This window comes from Danio rerio, chromosome 1 (assembly GCF_049306965.1).
Source record: "Danio rerio strain Tuebingen ecotype United States chromosome 1, GRCz12tu, whole genome shotgun sequence".
Lineage (NCBI taxonomy): Eukaryota > Metazoa > Chordata > Actinopteri > Cypriniformes > Danionidae > Danio > Danio rerio.
In genome coordinates, this window is record NC_133176.1 from 58371364 (window position 1) to 58391130 (window position 19767).

The 19767-nt window shown below is 37.3% G+C and overlaps 1 protein-coding gene and 1 long non-coding RNA gene across 9 annotated transcripts; one reads left to right on the forward strand and one right to left on the reverse strand.

Moving 5' to 3' along the window:
• Positions 1-418: 418 nt before the first annotated feature.
• On the forward strand, positions 419-18457 carry zfyve27 (zinc finger, FYVE domain containing 27). 8 transcript variants are annotated; one of them, XR_012401631.1, is made up of 14 exons: positions 419-579; positions 3738-3968; positions 5611-5681; positions 7756-7942; positions 8779-8874; positions 9075-9187; positions 11389-11510; positions 11617-11688; positions 12209-12249; positions 12993-13049; positions 16692-16833; positions 16916-16962; positions 17045-17126; positions 17213-18457. XR_012401631.1 is itself a non-coding variant. In XM_009294848.4 (14 exons), exons 2-14 carry the CDS (start codon positions 3739-3741, stop codon positions 17278-17280), a joined length of 1272 nt encoding a protein of 423 aa, XP_009293123.1. In that variant the 5' UTR covers positions 419-579; position 3738; the 3' UTR covers positions 17281-18457. The 8 variants fall into 8 exon arrangements, 7 of the variants coding, with proteins under 7 accessions (XP_009293123.1, XP_073802645.1, XP_009293134.1 ...); XM_009294848.4 differs by lacking the exon at positions 12993-13049 and adding an exon at positions 12424-12444 and having other exon boundaries at positions 12209-12229; XM_073946544.1 differs by having other exon boundaries at positions 12209-12229.
• Positions 3766-7970, reverse strand: LOC141375208 (uncharacterized). Its single transcript, XR_012382866.1, has 2 exons — positions 5810-7970; positions 3766-5730 (listed from the first exon to the last, which is right to left on the reverse strand). It is a non-coding gene; the product is annotated as an uncharacterized lncRNA (long non-coding RNA).
• Positions 18458-19767: the final 1310 nt, after the last annotated feature.

Sequence of the window (19767 nt, forward strand, 5' to 3'; positions counted from 1 at the left end):
CTCATGAAAGTCTACCTAAACAGCAAATGATATTAATAAAAGTGTGAATGAATCATATCAACCCAATTTTGTCAGCACACATTACGTATTGTGAACAGTTAACACGCTCAATTTTAAATAAAGCATTTAAATCACTGTTGTTTTCTTTGTAAAGTCAGCTAATTAAATTGTAATAAGCCTTATCGGAATTATAAGCAAATCTTGCTTATAAGCTTAGCATAGATATTATGGATATTATTATAGATACTATAGATATATTAATGCATTATGTCCAAACACTATAATTGGCACAAAAACAATCATCATAAAATATAAAAATAATACAATTAAAGTCATACATTTCCTGACTATCTAGGACTCATCGATGTGATCGGCGCTCTTTTCTCCCTGACATCATCGACTCTGGCATCAACACATCGTGCCTGTGAATTGCGGAAGCAGAAGTCGCTGCACATTAGCGAGTTTACCTCTTTTGTATGTAGTTTTATGTATGTTAAATGTTATATTTCTCATCTTTAATCGAATGATATACTTTTAATGACTCTGTAGCAGCAGAAGACGGTGTTTTGAGGATTAAAGGTAAGCCATTTTGTGTTTTTGTTTTCTTCTTGCTCATGTAAATATGACAGTATTTCTGTTTTCTGCCTTTATTTTTACTCTCATTTACTCTCATAGAGAAAATCTTATCTATTCTTGTTATTATTGTACAAACTGTCATCGTCAGATATTTATATAACGTTAAAGTATTTATCTAATTAGTTTGACTTCCGATTGTTTTCTTTCCTCTCTTGATTTGAAAGAAATGTTATTTTGTTTTAAAAGTAGATATACGTATATTTATTAAGTTTTTTTTAATAAAGCCGTATTTATTTTAAAACAATAATCATCTGATGACATATTAAAGAGTTTATTTACGAGTCTAAACTAGATTGATTTGTCAAAACAAATTTCAACTAAAAGGTAAGGATCTGTTACAGATATTTTATTAGTCTGTCCTGCTGTTAAGGTTTGTAGAAATCTTACTTATAAACTCACAGGTTTTTGTCAGAGAAAGTAAAAAACTTATTACATATTTCACACAAAAATCCTACGTAATGTAAGTTATGTTTGTTTGTTTGCTGATATTATTGTCTTAACTTTATTTATATTTTCTTTTTTCTTTCTGTTTTGCCATGAAAATAGCCTAACCGAACATTAAAAGAAATTATACAATACTATTTATTAAAAATCAAATCACATTGCAGACCCAAAATACTTATTAGTCATCATACATTTTCCTTTTTAATATTAATATTTTAAGGGGGTTTTCACCTTTTTTATTGGGATAGGATAGTGGAGGTTACAGACAGGAAAGCATTGGAAGCCGAGAGATGGGAAAAGTCGGCAACGGACCTCGAGTCGGGAATCAAACTCAGGTCGCCGTTAACACCTCAGTGCAATATGTCACTTAACCACTAGGCTGTTGCCGCCGACTTGCTTTTTAATTTTAACATTCCACTATCCTTGTCGTTGATCTGTAAAGATGACTTGTTCCTTTATTAATATTAGAGCTGAAAAATGATTAATCACATCCAAAATAATAATATAATTGCATCCTAAATAATGTGAAGTGTATTTACATATAGTTTATAAACTTTACAATCTATATTTGTACCTACTATGTATATGTAACCCTGCCGGTCCTACGCTACCCAACCCGCTCCGAGCTGGTATCGAACCGCGACCTTCCGCATGGGAGTCGGGTGCTCTACCAAGGAGGCTAAAGACCATGGCCTCTAGCGGCTGTCGCTAGAGCACCTTTAGAGGTCAGAGGAGTGAGGTTTACCTGCACAGCACACACTAGCTGGCCTCCGCTACACTCACCCCCTAAACCTCACTCCCAACCGGGTCACGGCACCAATGTAACCCCACCAGTCCTGTGCCACCCAACCTGCTCCGAGCTGGTATCCAACCGGCGACCTTCCGCATGGGAGTTGGGTGCTCTACCAAGGAGGCTAAATACCATGGCCTCTAGCGGCTGTCGCTAGAGCACCTTTAGAGGTCAGAGGAGTGAGGTTTACCTGCACAGCACACACTAGCTGGCCTCCGCTACACTCACCCCCTAAACCTCACTCCCAACCGGGTCACGGCACCAATGTAACCCCACCAGTCCTGTGCCACCCAACCTGCTCCGAGCTGGTATCCAACCGGCGACCTTCCGCATGGGAGTTGGGTGCTCTACCAAGGAGGCTAAATACCATGGCCTCTAGCGGCTGTCGCTAGAGCACCTTTAGAGGTCAGAGGAGTGAGGTTTACCTGCACAGCACACACTAGCTGGCCTCCGCTACACTCACCCCCTAAACCTCACTCCCAACCGGGTCACGGCACCAATGTAACCCCACCAGTCCTGTGCCACCCAACCTGCTCCGAGCTGGTATCCAACCGGCGACCTTCCGCATGGGAGTTGGGTGCTCTACCAAGGAGGCTAAATACCATGGCCTCTAGCGGCTGTCGCTAGAGCACCTTTAGAGGTCAGAGGAGTGAGGTTTACCTGCACAGCACACACTAGCTGGCCTCCGTTACATATACATTTCTGCATGTGAATATAACTGCATGACTAGATTGTAAAAGTGCAATTCCAGCGTTACAGATGTGATGCTTGCAGTAAAATCTCAAAACATAAATTTGCAGAGAAAGTATATGTTAACATTATATTAAAACATCTGTTTATATTTTCTAAAACAACTCACCACAGAGTTACGGGATCAGAAAAATACAAATCTGTAAACATGCTTTATATTTTAAATGAGGAAAATAAACATGCGCTATGGATTTGACTAAGCATGGGCCGGTATAGATTCTGACAGTATGATAACCTTGAATAAAATTATCAGTTTCACAGTATTGTGATTACTGCTCTTAAATATGGTCTCTTTGAATGTCTGGGTAAAAAAACAAAAACTTTTTTCCCCTTTTAAACACAATATATCTTATTTTGAGATTTGAGAAACATTTAAAATATTTTGCAGAAGTAAACATGTCAGACTGAATATTAGTATGAATATTATATGAATGTTTGGTCATTTATTCTATATTAAAAATGAATTACTGACTTCTGCTGTCTTCATTAGTTTCAAACGCACAGACTTCTTTACAATTTAAAACCGCATCTTTGCATATCTTTTCTGATGGAGATACTCTTGTCCTAAAAAAAAAAAAAAAAAAACATTTAAAAAAAATCTTACACATACCTTTGGAATGGTGTTACAGTAAATGTTGTCGGTTTTAAAATCTTGACTTTTCCAAACCGCGGTTATACCTTGAAAATGGTTAACCTCCCATGCCTCGATTGACCAAAAAAAGTCTGGGAGTTTACAGTGCACAACACACCTTGTAGAAATACTGTGAATTAAACTGCACAACCCAAAAGAAATAATGCTAAGCATAAGAGTTGCTCTCCATTGAACAAACCTGATTGATTTTAATTTATTGACCTTTTTTGGATTTATGAGGGAAAAGCTTTGTTATGGATGTGAAATTGGCACTTGTGTGACTTTGGTAAATCAAATATAATTGTTTGAAAACATTGACAGAGACATTTTTGCAGTGCTGTAAAATACAAGCCTATACAAAAGACTTAGAAGGGGTTTCACTATTTTGATGATAACAAAAGTCATGGCAAGGTTGACATTTGCATGGAATAGCTCACTATATATCTCAAACTCAAATGCTCTCAATCATTTTCACTGATCTCCCAGCATGCAGTGCTCCGCCTCCTCTCCTCAGGAGCCTCCGCAGGCGAGCGCTGAGCGGCCTGAGCTGACCCAGCTGCCCACTAAAGACCCGTCCTGCGCAGACAGCGCCTCAGACCCGGGCAGCCCCAAAGCTCTGACCTTTGACCTGCTGAACATGGTGATCTGCTTCAAGCGGATGCTGATCTTCCTGGAGCCCATCACAGACACGCTGGAGGTGCTGCGCTACCTGCTGGGGTGAGAAATCACACTGATTATATGGAGTCCAGTAACATGAAGGCCCTTAAAGGGGTGTATTTGTAAGGCTTGGTTGTGTTCATAAAATGCAAATTAATGTGTGCTCATGCTTCACTTGTAGAAAATCTCGTTTTTTTCTTTTCTTTTTTTTGATTATATACAGCTTAACAGCTAACATGAAAACCACTGTCATGTTTTCTAGTTCCTTTGAAAGGCCCGCCACTAAGAGCCTCTGATTGAGCAGCTAACATAATGTGCTGTGATTTGCAGATTGGCTCCACGTCACCACGTCACGCCCCTACAAGCATGTGCTTTAGTGCTGTGTAAACAGACAAGCTGTTAGCAGCCTTAGCTGGCTGAATCAGACAGAAAATGAAGAGCACACGCTGAAGCACACCTCTTGCTCATACCTCATGCTCCCTAAAATAAAATTTAGTATCTTTCACGTATATTCAGAATAAGCATGTGTAAGTAATATGAACCGATATCTTTAGCAAGTTTGTTATTTAAGATGTTTAACACAGGGAAAAGGCCACATAGAGAGACACTGGCGCGCTGCTGAAGATTGTGGCTGTTTACAGCAGTTTGACTGATGAATATGAATTTGTAGCTAAATTGTTAGCAGTGCCAAACAGCATTTCCCATTATTTACATCCTTGTTTACGTCCTCATACAATAAATTCTAGGGTCTGTGTCTGTAGTTGATCAATTTTAACAAATAAAAACACTTACAGGTTGTGTCTCACGATCCACTGCTTCTGCTATTATGGTTGGTGGAGTTTTTAACTGAATCCCGCACTGAACTGAGAGAGATTCTGGAAGTTCTCCTTTGTCAAATGCTAGAGCTGTATATTTATTATAATTCTCTGGTGCATAACTACAGTTAAATTGTAAGCACTTCTGTCTTTGTGTCTTGTCCTTTGGAAGTCTAAATACAGAAACAGAAGAGGCTCTGTGGAATTAGCAGCGTTTGGACGCTATTTAAGCTTTCTCTGCTATAACATTACAGCACCTCAGGCCACGGCCCATTACTGCGCAGGGTGTGTGCGCTTGGTGAATGCGCGTAACCTAAAGCGTTTGTGATCTCACTAGCTCGGATGTTTGTTTTTTTTTGTATTACCCAATCTTGCTCTCTGTAGGCTTTGCTAAGCTATCTCTGTAAAACCCAATGTCTCCATTTGCATTGAATTTTAAGCATCCTACATTTAGAGATGCTGTTTATGTTCACACAGCTACATTACACACCAACTAAAGTTTAAAATATGATGTCGTAGTGGACCACCTTTAAGCTAAGAAATCCAGCTGAGTTGTAAGGTTTAGGGAACACTTTTTGTGCATCCCAAATCGCAAACTTATGCACATTTTTTCACCATTTTATAGTACTCATGGTAGCTATTATTTGGTAATTTGGTCATTTATTCTATTAGTTTGTCAATAGTCAAACATCATCTTAGAAACGCTTTGAATTTCTGGTTAGTTAAGAAAACTGTTAGTGTTCAATTTGGGATGACACTACATGCATAAACATGAACTGTTTAGTGTTTAAGTGTATAAGTACATGCAAAATCACCTGCAAAAGTGCAAATTGTAGTGTGCCATTTGAAATGTACACATCCGTTATCCGGCTCTCTTTGTATTTCAGATGGAAGATGCCGCTGTTTTCCCTGCTCAGCTGCGTTCTGCTCAACATCCTCTTCCTCACTCTGACTGAAGGTGAGACTCCTGTGTTTTGGCAGAGATGTGTATATATATGTGTATAACACTCAGCTCATCATCTAATGGAATAAGACACTTGCTCTACTTTATTTGATTCAAACATTTCTAAAGTGTCTGTATGCAACCTTAGAAATTAAAAGTGACAATATTCATCTTACTAGCTCACATTGTTATTCTTGACATAAATAATTAATCTGTGCTAGTAATCCTCTGGAAACAAATTATTTGTTTTTGGTAATCGGATGGCATGGTGGCTTAGTGATTAGAACTGTCGTCTCACAGCAAGAAGGTAGCTGGTTCGAGTTCCGTATGGTCTAGTTGGCATTTTTGTGTGGAGTTTGCATGTTTTCCCCATGTTGGCGTGTTTCCCAATTCTGGGTTGTGGCTGGAAGGTCATCCGCTGCGTAAAACCTATGCCAGAATAGTTGGCGGTTCATTCTGCTGTGGCAACCCCTGATAAATAAAGGGACTAAGCCGAAGGAAAATTAATAAATAATCTTATATCAGAAAGTCTGACCTTTTGCTTCTGCATTCAGAGTGCCGGTCCTTCGGTTGACATCAACTTGCTTCCATAGCAACTGCATATTTATATCCTTAACAACGATCTTCTTACCGTTAGTTTGATATGATGCCTTAAAGAAAGCCCGCCTCCTACTCAATATTCAGTTTCAGTCGGAAGTACATCAACATACTGAAGAAAGAAAAGTCTCAGCAACTTCTGGTTCACGCTGATTTTCTTATTGTATTGTTTTTCATTATATGTTGGTCTTCAACAGTCTTCACTGACACGGCTGCAGTTGGCGGTGGCGCTGCTCTGCTGCGATCTCATGCTGCTGTCTTATTTGTATCTTTGGTTTTGTTCTTTTAACTTATTGTTGTTGTTTTAATTTTTAACGCACGAAAGGGGTCTACAGATGAAAAATAGCCATTCTTGGCGAATTCTGGCACATTTTACAGGAATGTTGATTAATGTGCCTTGACCCTGTAAACAATAAATTAAACTAAAAAAAGTTGTATTTGGATGAACGTGCACGATGATATTCTTACTAAGAAGCCTAGTGCTGATGTTAGCTATATGGTTGATTTTAATTATGTCACCTTTCCAGGCTATTTTTCTTCAGTGTGTATTATTGTTGTTAATATTAAACTATTATTGTTATTTCATTTTTAAAAATGTATTGAAATATTGAAATGGTTTTGTTCAGACTTGGGTTTTTGCAAAGCCAAAGATAATTGTGCTTTATGAATAAATTTGACTTACTAATATCAAAATAACATTAGTTGACTTACTAACGTCAGATTGGTGTAAGGACTTTTGAATGGAGAAAAGTGTAACTGTCAGTATGGTGAACAAAGCCCCGCCTTCTAGCACAGGAGCCAATCAGCGATCACAATAGAAGACAACTCTCCGGGGGAGGGGCTGGGACCAGACTTGAGTTTCTGCAGATTTTGTGTGATACAAACATTTAGAAATGAAACTAAAGAGATATTTGTTGTTTAATTTTATTGGTAATTCAGAAAATGTAATGTAATCGTAAGAATTTGTTGTTTCCCCATTCAAACAGACTGCCCGAGCATACTGCCTGAGAGGTGTTTTAAAGATGGTTGCTGAATGAAATGACTCGCCTTAAAGGGACTTTGCCTTTATTCTTCGTGAGTTCACCATGGGTGATTTAATGAATACTAGAAACTCACAGTTGCTAAAAATGTTTGGAGGGAATGTGGAGACAACATAAAAAAATATTTTTTTAATACTCATTTATGAATAAAAATGTTTTTTTAAATATAGATTTTTTTCCTAAAAAATAACCAAAAACTTGTGTTTCTCATCTTGCGTGCACAGACCTGCATCAACAACACTGAAATACATGACATCTGGTCGGCCGATCGCATATGGTCTACTCGCAGGAGTTCAAATATTTTAACGTATCCGCAGCTCAAATCGGATTCGAATTGTCCGGACTTCTACGCAGCTCCCGGACTACTCTCCATTGGAAATGAATGACTTTCGGTCTGTCGTTTGTCGTGTGCAGTGAAAAGGAGGCTTAATACAGTGTGTGTTTATCCTCAGGCTCGTGGTTCTCTCTGCTCCTGCTGGCCATCTCTGCTCCGGCTGTGCTGGGTTTCCTTGGTGACCGTTGTCAGGGTGCGAGCAGCGAGATGGCTCTCCAGAAGAAGAAACACTACGCAGTGCAGCGGCGAGACCTGCAGACGGTCCACATGAGCAAACAGGAGGCCATGCTGGAGGTCAAGGGCATGTGAGTGATGTGCATCTTTTCGAAATTCGCAAAAAAAAAAAAAAAAAAAGGAGACATTTAATTTGAGTTTCCCTCAGGTTATTAGAGCTGGTTAATGTTCTATTGGTATCCTAGCAACCAACAGTAAACAAGACAAGCATAATGGAGATGTCAGTGATGTGAATCTTTTTAAAGTTTGCAAAACCTTTGTGTTTCCCCTTAAGTTATTAGAGCTGGTTAATGTAGTATTGGTATCTTAGCAACCAATTGTAAACAATACAAGCATAATGGAGACAGCTAATTGGTCGCATGGTTTAATGTTTGCTATGTCTGTGTTTATTCTGCAAATGCGGTTCCATCTACAATTATTAGCATGAACACTTTTTCACCTCAGGTTAGCGTAAAAACTTAATTTTGTGAATTGATTTTTATTAAAAATTTGTTGTTTCATCACTTGTTTCTCATGTGATACTTTAAAATGCACATTAAAGGGATTGTAACCACAACATTTTAATTCTGTTATCATTTACTCTCCCTTTACTTGCTTCAAATCTTTAAGTTTCTTTCATCTGTTGGACACAAAAGCTGAACAAACGTTAACCATTTACTTCCATCTTGTTTTTTTTTCTACTATGGAAGGCATTGATTACAGGTTCCAGCTTTCTCTGAAATATCTTTTTTTGTGAACAAACACATATATAAGCAAATAAAAACAGAATAAAAGGCTTGAAATTGCTTGACTGTGAGTAAATAACATGTCCATTTTGTGTGAGCTATGCCTTTAACAGTGGGAGATGGAAACCCAGCTAGTCTAAATGAGCACACTCAGACTGAGATAGCAGGTTTGTGTTTTGCAGGCTGAAGCAGATAGATGACCTGTTGACCCAAGCGTGTGTCTATGCAGAGTCTGTGTACAAGGTTTTATACTGGGAGAGCCACGCAGTGTCCTCCATGTGAGTATCATGTTGTTATACTAAACTTTAACACTAACTGATGGACATCTTCAGTTTACATCAAAGTTTCTCATTCAGTTGTGTTATGCACACATTGTTATTTTGTCACATCGTCTGTTTTTGTGAAATATGAAATGCCTAGTAATAAAGGTGTGTGTGTGTGTGTGTGTGTGTGTGTGTGTGTGTGTTTGTGTTTATAGGTTTTACGGTTTTCTCCTGACAGCAGTGTGTCTGCTGTATACGGCTCCAGTGGGTGTGAGTCTGTCAGTAATCAACAGCGCCCTCTTTCTGTGGAACAGAGATTTCTGCAGAGGTCAGTAAAGGCATTGCCTCGGCCTCAGGTGCTGCAATACATACAGTACATGCATACAAAACTGATCACTTTACATGTTTGTCAGTGGATCTGTTCCTGTTTGAGTGGGTCTCTGTACAGGGCGATCATGCCACCCTCAACCCGAAAGTGAAAATAAAAGTGACCGGTTCGCAAATTGAAGGAGAGGGGTCTGAATGCAGACCTGGTGCAGTGCAATCTGAGCTGCATCCAATGCTTTTTAATGCGCTCACCTAACCCCACCCCTAACCCTAGCCATGACGTCACTCACTCCATTGAGTGCATTGTGTCTGACATTGCATTGCTGAGTGATGCAATCTGAGCTTACATCATAAAGGCTGCATTCAGATACTATTGAATTGAAGACCAGGAAAGGGGGGTGTCGCGAATGAAAGTAAGGTGGGATTGGGGGTGGTGGGAGGCGTTGCGGATGCCGCCCTCACTATTCTGACCAGACCTATTCTGATAGTCAAAACATTAGCGATTTATTATATAAGCACCTGGATAATAGGACGGGAGTTGGTTTATAATGGAAAAGCTACCTTCTGATTTTGGGACATGCTAAAGGGTAGCTTGCAGGAATATGGATTATTTGCAGTATGGACAATGCTGACGCTGTGTTTATAAGGCATGAGCTGTCCTTCTGAATGTTTATAAGCTCAAAACTTCTTAAGTACTCAAAATCATTGCAACATAATCATGATATTGTTTATATCTACATGCCTTCATATGGAAATTTTACACACTTTAAATCCTTGCTCATTTCTACTAACAATGGAAATCTTATTTTATATATATATTTTATACACAACAGTTTTTAAGGGGACCTTCTGTGTCTCTTTTCACAGGATGTATGTGAAGTCCCAGCTCAGAGTACTCCACAAATATTGTTTATAACCCTCTGAAACTGCCTTTTTTCAAAAGAATGCGGAGCTACAAATGCTTGTGTCAGCATAGTGGCAGATTCAAAAACAAGACTGACATCCTATGCTAATGAGGGAGAGATTGTCAGTAATGGGAGGGGCTTTCACCTCTGATGACACGTACAATGACAGAATGTCAATCAAAGTGTGTCTGTTTTTATGTGTGTTACAACCCCTTTGATGTTAGTCTAGGGTAAAAGTAATAACATTTAAAAACGTGTGGTACTTTTACATGATGAGGGGTTAAAGTAAAAGACACAAACAACAAAACTACCAACAAAAGTGATTTAATGTACAAAAAGTGAAATCAAAATAATGTCTAAATATATATACAATAAGAAAAATATTTACAATAATAAAGTAACAAATTAAACCGAGTATCAAACAAAATTAGGTCAACTCAAGAGTAAGGGGATGCTAGTGAAGCCAAATCAAAGAAATAAATATAACAAAACAATTCTAACTCATAAGTAAACCCCTTACCTGCTAGAAACATGAAAAGAAAAAGGAAAGAAAAATCTTCAGCGCCGAGCGCCGTAATCTTACCTATTCTGAACTAAAAACAAAACAAATACATAAGTGGCATTCACTTCTTACCTGGTGTTTTAAACAATGGATTGACTACGTGTATGTAAGATGGAAGTCGTATGACATCTTCCCTGTCCACCTTACTCTGAGGACAAAGTCAACTCTCAATAATCTCTTTTTGTTTGCCAGGTAAGAGTTGTACCAAAAATAACAAACAAACAATCGAAAATAAAATGTACAGAAATCACAAAGTAGTTCAAAAATGGGCAGAAAATATAATAAATAATTTTATCCAAACGAAAGTTAAGCAAAATTAACGAATAACAAAATCATGTCAGCAAAAACACACAAAAACAGGATCAAAGGCAAAGCGCGCTGTCATCCGCTCTCCCTGGCGTCCTTATATGTGACAGCGCCACGTCACCCAATGATGAGTGACTGGTCTCCTGACCCATCGGCTCCTGCGAAGGCGGACCTAGAGGATACGACAGGTAGAGATGGGGAGAGAGAAAGAGAGAGAGAAAAAGAGAGAGAGAACGGCATGCAAAAATCCCACCAATATACGGCAACCGTAACGTGTGATTATGAAAATTTTATACATTTTTACTGGTTATATTCACACCCTGCTGCCACACAACTGTGTTTAAACCCCTTATAAAAGTGTTTTTGCACAATAGGCGCCCTTTAATACACACAGAAGGGGATTGATTCTGATCGAGTGTGTGTCTGTAGTTCTGTTAAAGCTGAAGGAGTTTGTTCACCCGACTTATGTGGAGCCTGTAGAGGAAACTGAACTGTGTGACTCGGATCAGGCCAATCTGCTGGAGCGCACACCCACCCCCACCAGTGTGGAGGTGAGAGACCATTCAAAAAAACTAATGTATACAAAGACATCTATCTTGTCTGGATTTTCTTTTCCAGTCTAGACTAACTCATTCTGTAAATGTTCTTCTTGTTCAGGATTTGTCTCCTGGCAATATTGAGGAGGCAGAGGAGGCGGAGCCTGACGATGAGTTCAAAGACGCCATAGAGGTCAGAAAAACAGCTGTTATAGATTATATCTGTGGTTTTGTTTATTGAAAGACAGATCTGTCTACCTTCTGTTCCATCTACCTATTTGTTCATTTTGTCTATATATACATCAACCCATCTCTTTTTTATCCTTATATCTACATTTTGTTTAATCTATCTATCTATCTTTCTCTATCATCTGTCTGTGCTTTATCTATCTATCTGTTCTTTATTGATCTGTTTATCTGTCTATCTATCCACCCATCTGTTCTTTATCAATCTATCTACATTTTTATTCTCTCTATCCATGTTTTTATCTGTTCTTTAACTGTCTACATTTTGCTCTATCTATCTATCTATCTATCTATCTATCTATCTATCTATCTATCTATCTATCTATCTATCTATCTATCTATTCATCCATCTTTCAATCCATCTGTCTGTCTACATTTCTCTCCATTTTCCATCAGTTTGGTTTTCTATCTTTTTCTTGCTCTTGAGTCTGACATGATCTCTCATTTCTGCCGTCTGCTTGCTCAAGGAGTCTCAGCTTGTGTTGCCGGTAAGTAGCTCCCTCTAGTGGTGTAGTGAAGAGTTGTAGCTTTAACACCATACAGAGCTCAGTCTCCAAAAAGAGTGAATGTGTGTTTATATCTTCTTAATAATCTCATAAATCTGATTTAGTCATGTAATATAATAATAATAATGTAATATGTATATATGTGCACATTTCTGACCTCTGCTCTGTGCTCCAAGGAAACCCCTCTGTCTTTAGTGGTGAGTAACAGAGTAACTGAGAGCATTTAATATGTATATTTTTGCTCAAAAAGTAAAGAAATGTGAAATTAAGTGTGGTTTATGTGTGTGTGTGCATGTTTTTGCATCAGTCTAAATGTTCTGAATGCATGTGCACTGATATTAGTGTATGATTTATTAGATTTTTTGCATGATGCATCTCACAAAACAACCTAAGAAATGACCTGTATTTCACCCAAACATTACAGGCTAATAATTATAACTGCATTTCAACCATTCACATTTTGCATTATATCAAATATAACTTTTTATGTATGATTTATTATATGTTCATTATGCACTGAACTGTGACTCAGAAATGTGTTTTCTGTGAGATTTACTTGTTTGTTTTGTCAAATGAAATTCAGATATATACTTAATAATTTAATATTGTCAATCATTTTGACCATGAATTTCCAGGCGTTAGACAAATCCAAAACTAACAGTTATTATATGTAAGTACATTATCTGAATTGGTCCTATTACAAGCGGCATGACTGTAAAACTGTGCGGCCATGTTTTGAATGTAGGTGTGGCCTGTAGTGTATTTGCTACCAAAGGTTCTGAAGAGATGGAGAGCCCGTAAGGTGCCGCACACACCTGTCAATCATGATCTCTAGGTGTTCTAACCACGCCCACTTATTCTCTTCGGTGGCTTCTATTAACACTGATGTCACAGGAAATGGTTACACTTGACTGCAATAAAGGCTGCTCTAACTTAGATATTGTCTTGTTTCTAATTAAAATACCGGAATTTCTTTAGATTTTCTAGACAAGCAAAAAATATTGTCTTGCTTTATGAAATAATCAGCTAAAACAAAGTGAGTTTTTCCTTAAAACAAGCTAAATAATCTGGAAATGGGGTAAGCAAAGTAATCTTGCTGTTCATTTTGATATAAGATTATTTTGCACACACCATTGGCAGATTATTTAGCAAGTTTTAAAGAAAAACTCACTTTATTTTTACATTATTTCTTAAAACAAGACATCATTTTTTGCCTGTCTAGAAAATGCTTCTCGTTTTAAGAATTTTTAGATATTTGGGCTAGAAACAAGATAAAAACTTAGGGAAGAAAAGCATTTTTTGCAGTATTCCTTCAGGTCAAAGGTCACTGTATCTGTAAAAATTGGGTTGTGAATATTTTACTAACAAACACAGAGTCGGGCTCCTTCAATGTCTGTTCAGGATTTACTCTGAAAACTTTCTGAAAGCATTTGTCTGTGATGAGGCCGTCCTTCACTAGAGTCTGTATTCGAGAGCCTGTGGTGTTTTTAAAGTGGTGTTTTTAATGCTGTATGGCACAGAAATCTGAGCGCTCCCGCCGGTCATCGGATGACTGCAGGAAATGAAGCTCAGCAGCAACAAACATGGGCTCAGATTCACTGAAGTCGTCACACATGCTGCTACAGGCGGCTGTTTCTAATGACTTCAGTAAATCTGATCTGGAAACCGACAGGCCTCCACATACAGAACTCAACTAACACTGAGAGAGAAAACCTTCACACGTACTGAATGATCTGTGGAAAGTGCACTTATTTATGTATAGTGGTATAAAAATGTAGTATAAAACCATGGGCCATGCTCATATATGCTTGAAAATCTAGGTTAAGTGTGTTATGAAAATATTAATCATGAATGTAATTTTTGCTGGGTCAAGATATGAATTAATATCTTTAATTTTTCTTCAATTAAACAATATGTCATCCTGGACCCCAAAACCAGTAGTAAGTGTCATGCTTTAGATTACATCACCTGAAAGCTGAAAGACAGAGCTTTGTATTCATGTTTAGTTTGTTATTGGACAATATTTGGCTGGGATACAACTATTTGGAATCTGAGTAGTGCTGGGCGATTTGGCCTAAAATCTAAATCTCGATTAATTGAACATTTTAGCTCACGTTAAATGAACCATTATTTTATTTATTTGACTGATAAGTTTTGAACAGTAAATGTGTGCACATATTACAAGTGAAAGATTTCTGAATGAAGGGTGCATTACGCGATTTTAAAATAAGTGAAAGAGACAAACACTATTTACTATCTATGATTATTTCTTGAACATCAACGTTGAACAACTGAAATTAAACACACCTAAAACCAACAGTAACTTTTTTTTCTTATAAATATCTATCTATCTATCTAATAAATTTGTTATTTTCAAAGTTTCTTGCATCTTTTGTAAACAAATATTCTAATGTAAATTATTAGTTCATTGTAATAGAAAATATGACGTCTCTGGCGCAGTTTCCAATCATCATCCGTGTAGTGCAAATGGACATTTTGTGAAAGGTGCATGGGTATGTGAGCTGGCGAAGGCTGCGCCGAACCATAACTGTGCGTTCGACTCAAGTATAAAATAGCCTTAACAGAGTGGGGTCATGTTACGCCACACACAGTAGAAGTGTAAAGTAATTGAAAAAACTGACCTGTAAAAATTAGATCGATAATAGGTTCTGAATGTCGATTTCGTTTACTTTTCGATTAATCACCCAGCCCTAAATCTGAGATGTAAAAAAATATTAAAATACTGAAAAAAAACATTTAAAGTTGAACAAATTGAGTTCTAAGCAATGCAAATAACAAAAAAAATAAGTTTTGATGTATTTACAATAGGAAACTTACTAAATATCTTCATGGAACGTGAACTTTAGTTAATATTCCCATGGTTTTTAGCATATAATAAAAATGTATTATTTTGACCCAGACAATATGTGTTTGGGCCTTGCCAATAATTTGCCAGAGCAACGTAAGATCGGTTTTGTGCTCCGGTATCGCATTAAGAATAAACCATTTAAAATGTAAATTGTTTTGAAAAAGATGTACATTCAAGAGACTTAAATAATCAGTATGAGCCAAAAATAAAGGCCATTGAAACCTCTATATAGTAGGGTTAACACAATACTGGAATTTGGTACCAGTCGATGCTGAAATTTTAAAAAACGTTAATTTCCTGTCAACATTTACGCACTGTTGAGTGTGTTCTTAAACAGAGCTGTTTCATTAATTGTTTTATTTGACATAGACAATTACACTGGACAACTAAATGCATTTGTTTGTGATTTAGCAGACATGCTAATTCTCAACACCTGTCCACTTGAGGCTTAAAAAATTGACAAAATGGAAATATAATAATTACATATACACAACAATATAATTCTTTACATAAAATTACTGAAGGCAAAAGCAAGGGCGGCATGATCAAACAAATAGTAGACTATTTGTGCAAACACTGCTGTTTTGTTTTAACCCCTTTTTAAGAACACTACTAAAATATTTATATTACTTTCTAATTTTAGGTTTACATGTAAATCATTGCACAATTGCCTCCCTTAACAGAGAAAACAGATTGATCAAATGAGGTTTTACACTTCGGCACTAGACAGTCACCATTAGCAGTTGCTCGAGTGACTTTGTCAGAGGTTTGATGCCGACTGATTAGATTAGAAAACAGGACTGAAACATGATTATTTAAACATTTAAAAACCAATTTAAGATAATTACATTTAATAAAAGAATCAAAACTAAAAAGGTACTGTTTACGTAAAACATCACAATGATGCCATCGCATAGGCTTTAAGTCCATAATTTTAACTGCATGTTTGTATATCAAGTCAATAGGCTTCAAAGCTATTAAATTACATAACATTGCCATTATGTTCAACAAAAATGACTGTGATTGGCTGTGAAGGTCATCAGTTAACTGAACTCACCGCTGTTTACTGAGTGTAACCACAGATGCAGAGACATTAGAGTGTTTTAAAGCTGCGATTCATCAACAGATCACTTGTATGTCAGCTTATAGACAAACCAGCTGATAAAATGCTCGATTGTGTTTGTATCTGTGGTTACACTCAGTAAACAGTGGTGTGTTCGGTGAACTGATGACCTTCACAGCCAATCACAGTCATTTCTGTTGAGCACATGAACACAATCAACAGTTTAAGAACACACTCAAATATTCGCGGCAAATTGATGTTTTTTAAATTTCAATACCGATTGGTACCGAATTCCAGTATCATGACAACCCTACTATATAGTAAGAAGAATGTCAGAATTACGTTCATTTTAAAGGTTGTGTGCAGGTTTTCTCATGAGAGGGTGAAGTGGAAGATCTTTTGGTGTTGAGGTGAACATAAAAGCTAACGGGTTCACATCTGTCACCTCTCATCTCTTCTAAATTTCAGTATGATTCATTTATCATTGTGTTTCGATGTGTTATTTCTGGTAGGACGACGAGGATGTGTCTTCTGGAGTTCCTGAGTTTGACACGGTGTCTGATAACGGGCTGTTGAGCAGAAACGAGCCCATCCGCAGTAAAGTGTCCAAACTCACGGAAAAACTGCGCAAGCGGGTTCCTACCAATGCCACCGGTCACTATAAATCTCTTGATAATTATTTATTTTCAGCGTACTGCATTATGTCTCTCTATTTAACTATTTCATTCCTTTACAGGAAATTGTGTTCAGTGCAATTCGGCATTTTCTGTTTTAAAGAAAAGGGTATTGATTCTGATTTTAGTTGCTGATATTTTTCTGATCTTATTTTGTGGCGGTGTTTCATTGGTGATCTTTTTATTTCCAGAGAAACTGCAGTAACTGTGGCATCAGCTTTTGCTCTCGCTGTTGCTCGTATAAGGTGTTCAGATCGACCATGGGAGCCACAGGTACACGAGGAGCACGTGAATTTACCATGATTTTTAAGTCGAAGATGATTTTCTACATTGTTCTCTCTTCTTTTTTAATCCTTTAGCTCCTGAAGCCCAAAGAGAGACTGTGTTTGTTTGTTCCACTTGTAACACTTTCCTCAGCACCAAGTAGGATTGACCATCATCCTGAAACAATCCACCACTTTCCAAACTTGCAATCCTGTAAAACAAACTTGGGGTGGAACACGTGTTGGCTACTGAAGTGATTCTTGAGGTCTTGTTCCTTCCTTCACATGGAAAACCAAATTCCATCTTCTTATGTTTCCTCTTGAGTTTTTTGTCTGTTCTAAGATTGTGGCCTCCTATTAGCTGCTTACTCTGTGCAAGTCTAATACATCCAAACTGTGATCTCGCCTTGCTAAGAGATCAGATGCTGTGCTTTCATCATTGACATCAATTTCCAGAGTTCTTGGTAGGATATCAGGTTAAAATCAAGGGTCCTGGAAATCTGTTATTACTGTATTATTGCACATTATCCTAAAGAATGCAACAAGACTGTGTAAAAGAGGGGTTATTCGTCAAATGCAATGGACTTTAAGGAATAGTTTAGCCAAAAAAAATGAAAATGTCTCAGCATTTTCTCCGCTTCAAGTGGTTTCAAACATATATGCTTTCTTTTTTTAATCTGTTGAATGCAAAACAAGGTATTTAGCTATAAGATGCATACTAGGAAAAACAAATATTATTGAAATCAATTTTTACCTTATCATTCCTCAGTTTGTGGAGGGTGAGTAAATGATGACAGCATTTTCATTTCACTATCCCTTTAATATTGATAGCTCTATTATACAGTTTTTTAATGCTGTTTAGTTAACGTGACATCAGTTGTTTATTAAGAAATGGTATTTATCTCTGACTGCAACAACACTCATGATTCATAAACCCTAGCTGCTTTATGCTTGAACCCATAATAGTTGAATCTATAATTTATTTGTGTATTTTTGTCTGACAAGTCCTTAATCGATATATGTGTTTGTGGACATTCTCAGTAAACATTTATAGTAATCAAAGTAATGCTATCATATTAGCCTCTCAGCACAGAAGCGTTTTGCTGATCATATTGCTATTGAAACAATGAGCTGTGTTCTTTTCTGTCTTTTATTTATCTGTCTGTTTGTCTTTAAGCCAAGGTTGAATGTAAAACCAACACTTTATGGGGTATAGAGCTATTTCATATCACTGCTATTTAAACGTAAATTCAGATGTATTGGGGGAATATATCTTGAGTGAAAGCCTGTCCGTTTTCTTTGTCAAAATCTACTGTTACATTAATAAACAATATGAATATGGATGTGTGGAATTTCTGTGAAGAATTTTCGCGCCACATTCACTTAACACTCAACTGAACAACTGTTATGGCGCCTCTCGCATTGTTAACCGCCATTTATATTTAAAAGATAAACAAAGCGCCACACAATCCCCCATCAGAGTTGTTGCTAGAAGGGATACAGCTGCGGCAAGAAATTTATGAAAATTATTCATATTTCATATCTCCGCTATTTCATAAATTCAGATTTTTTGAGGGAACATATCCTGAGTGAGTTTCTGACCGTTTGCTTCGTCAAAATCAACTGCTACACTAATACACAATATAAATATCTGTCAGGAATTTTTGCACCACATTCACTTAATAACACTCTTGTCAACTGAACAACTTGGCGCCACTCACACTGTTGGCTAACCGCCGTTTACATTTAAAGATAAAACGCTGCACAATCCCTCAGTCAGGGTTGTAGAAAGAATACAGCTGCGGCCAAAAAATAAAAATTATTCAAACATATTCATATTTCATTTTAATGGTATTCAAACGTAAAGGCAGATTTATTGGGGGAATACATGCTGAGTGAAACTCAGCACAATCTACTGTTACATTAATAAACAATTTGAATATGGATGTGTGGAATTTCTGTGAGGAATTTTCTCGCCACATTCATTTAATAACCGTCTTGTTAACTGAACTGTTTTGACGCCTTTCGCACTGTTGGCTATTTAAATATAAACAAAAGCCCCACAATCCCTCACAGTCTGGGTTGTTGTTAAAAGGGATAGAGCTGCGGCCAGAAATGTATGAAAATTGTTCTTATTATTTATTAAATTATCTATTAATTGTTTTTTGAACGTCTACCCCAACCCTAAACCCAAAATCAAAGTAATGTAAAAACAAAACAGAGGAATATTTACATTATTTGTTAAATTAGCTATTCAGTTGTATTTTATTGACGTCCACCTCCACCCAAATTCTAAATCCAAGCCTTACAGTAAAGTAAAACTATTAATTATTGCTGTACAGTGTCACTAAAACATGTATGTAAAGCTGTATGCCATCTAGACTTTACCCTCAATCTGACTTACTGTTGCTATGGTTACCTTCTCAGCTGAACACAGCTTCTCTCCCTGAGCGTCCACTACTGAGCTTTGACTCGTCTGTATTATAATACTTGTGCTTTAAAAACATAAATCCTCATCACAACATTACTTCACATGACTGAAGCCGTTGGAATCTGCGCGGCTTCGGTTACCCCTCCCCCCGCGCGTCAGAACATTGTGTGATTGTTTCCGGCCCCGCCCCCTCTCCGTTTATCCCCACGTCCAAACGTTT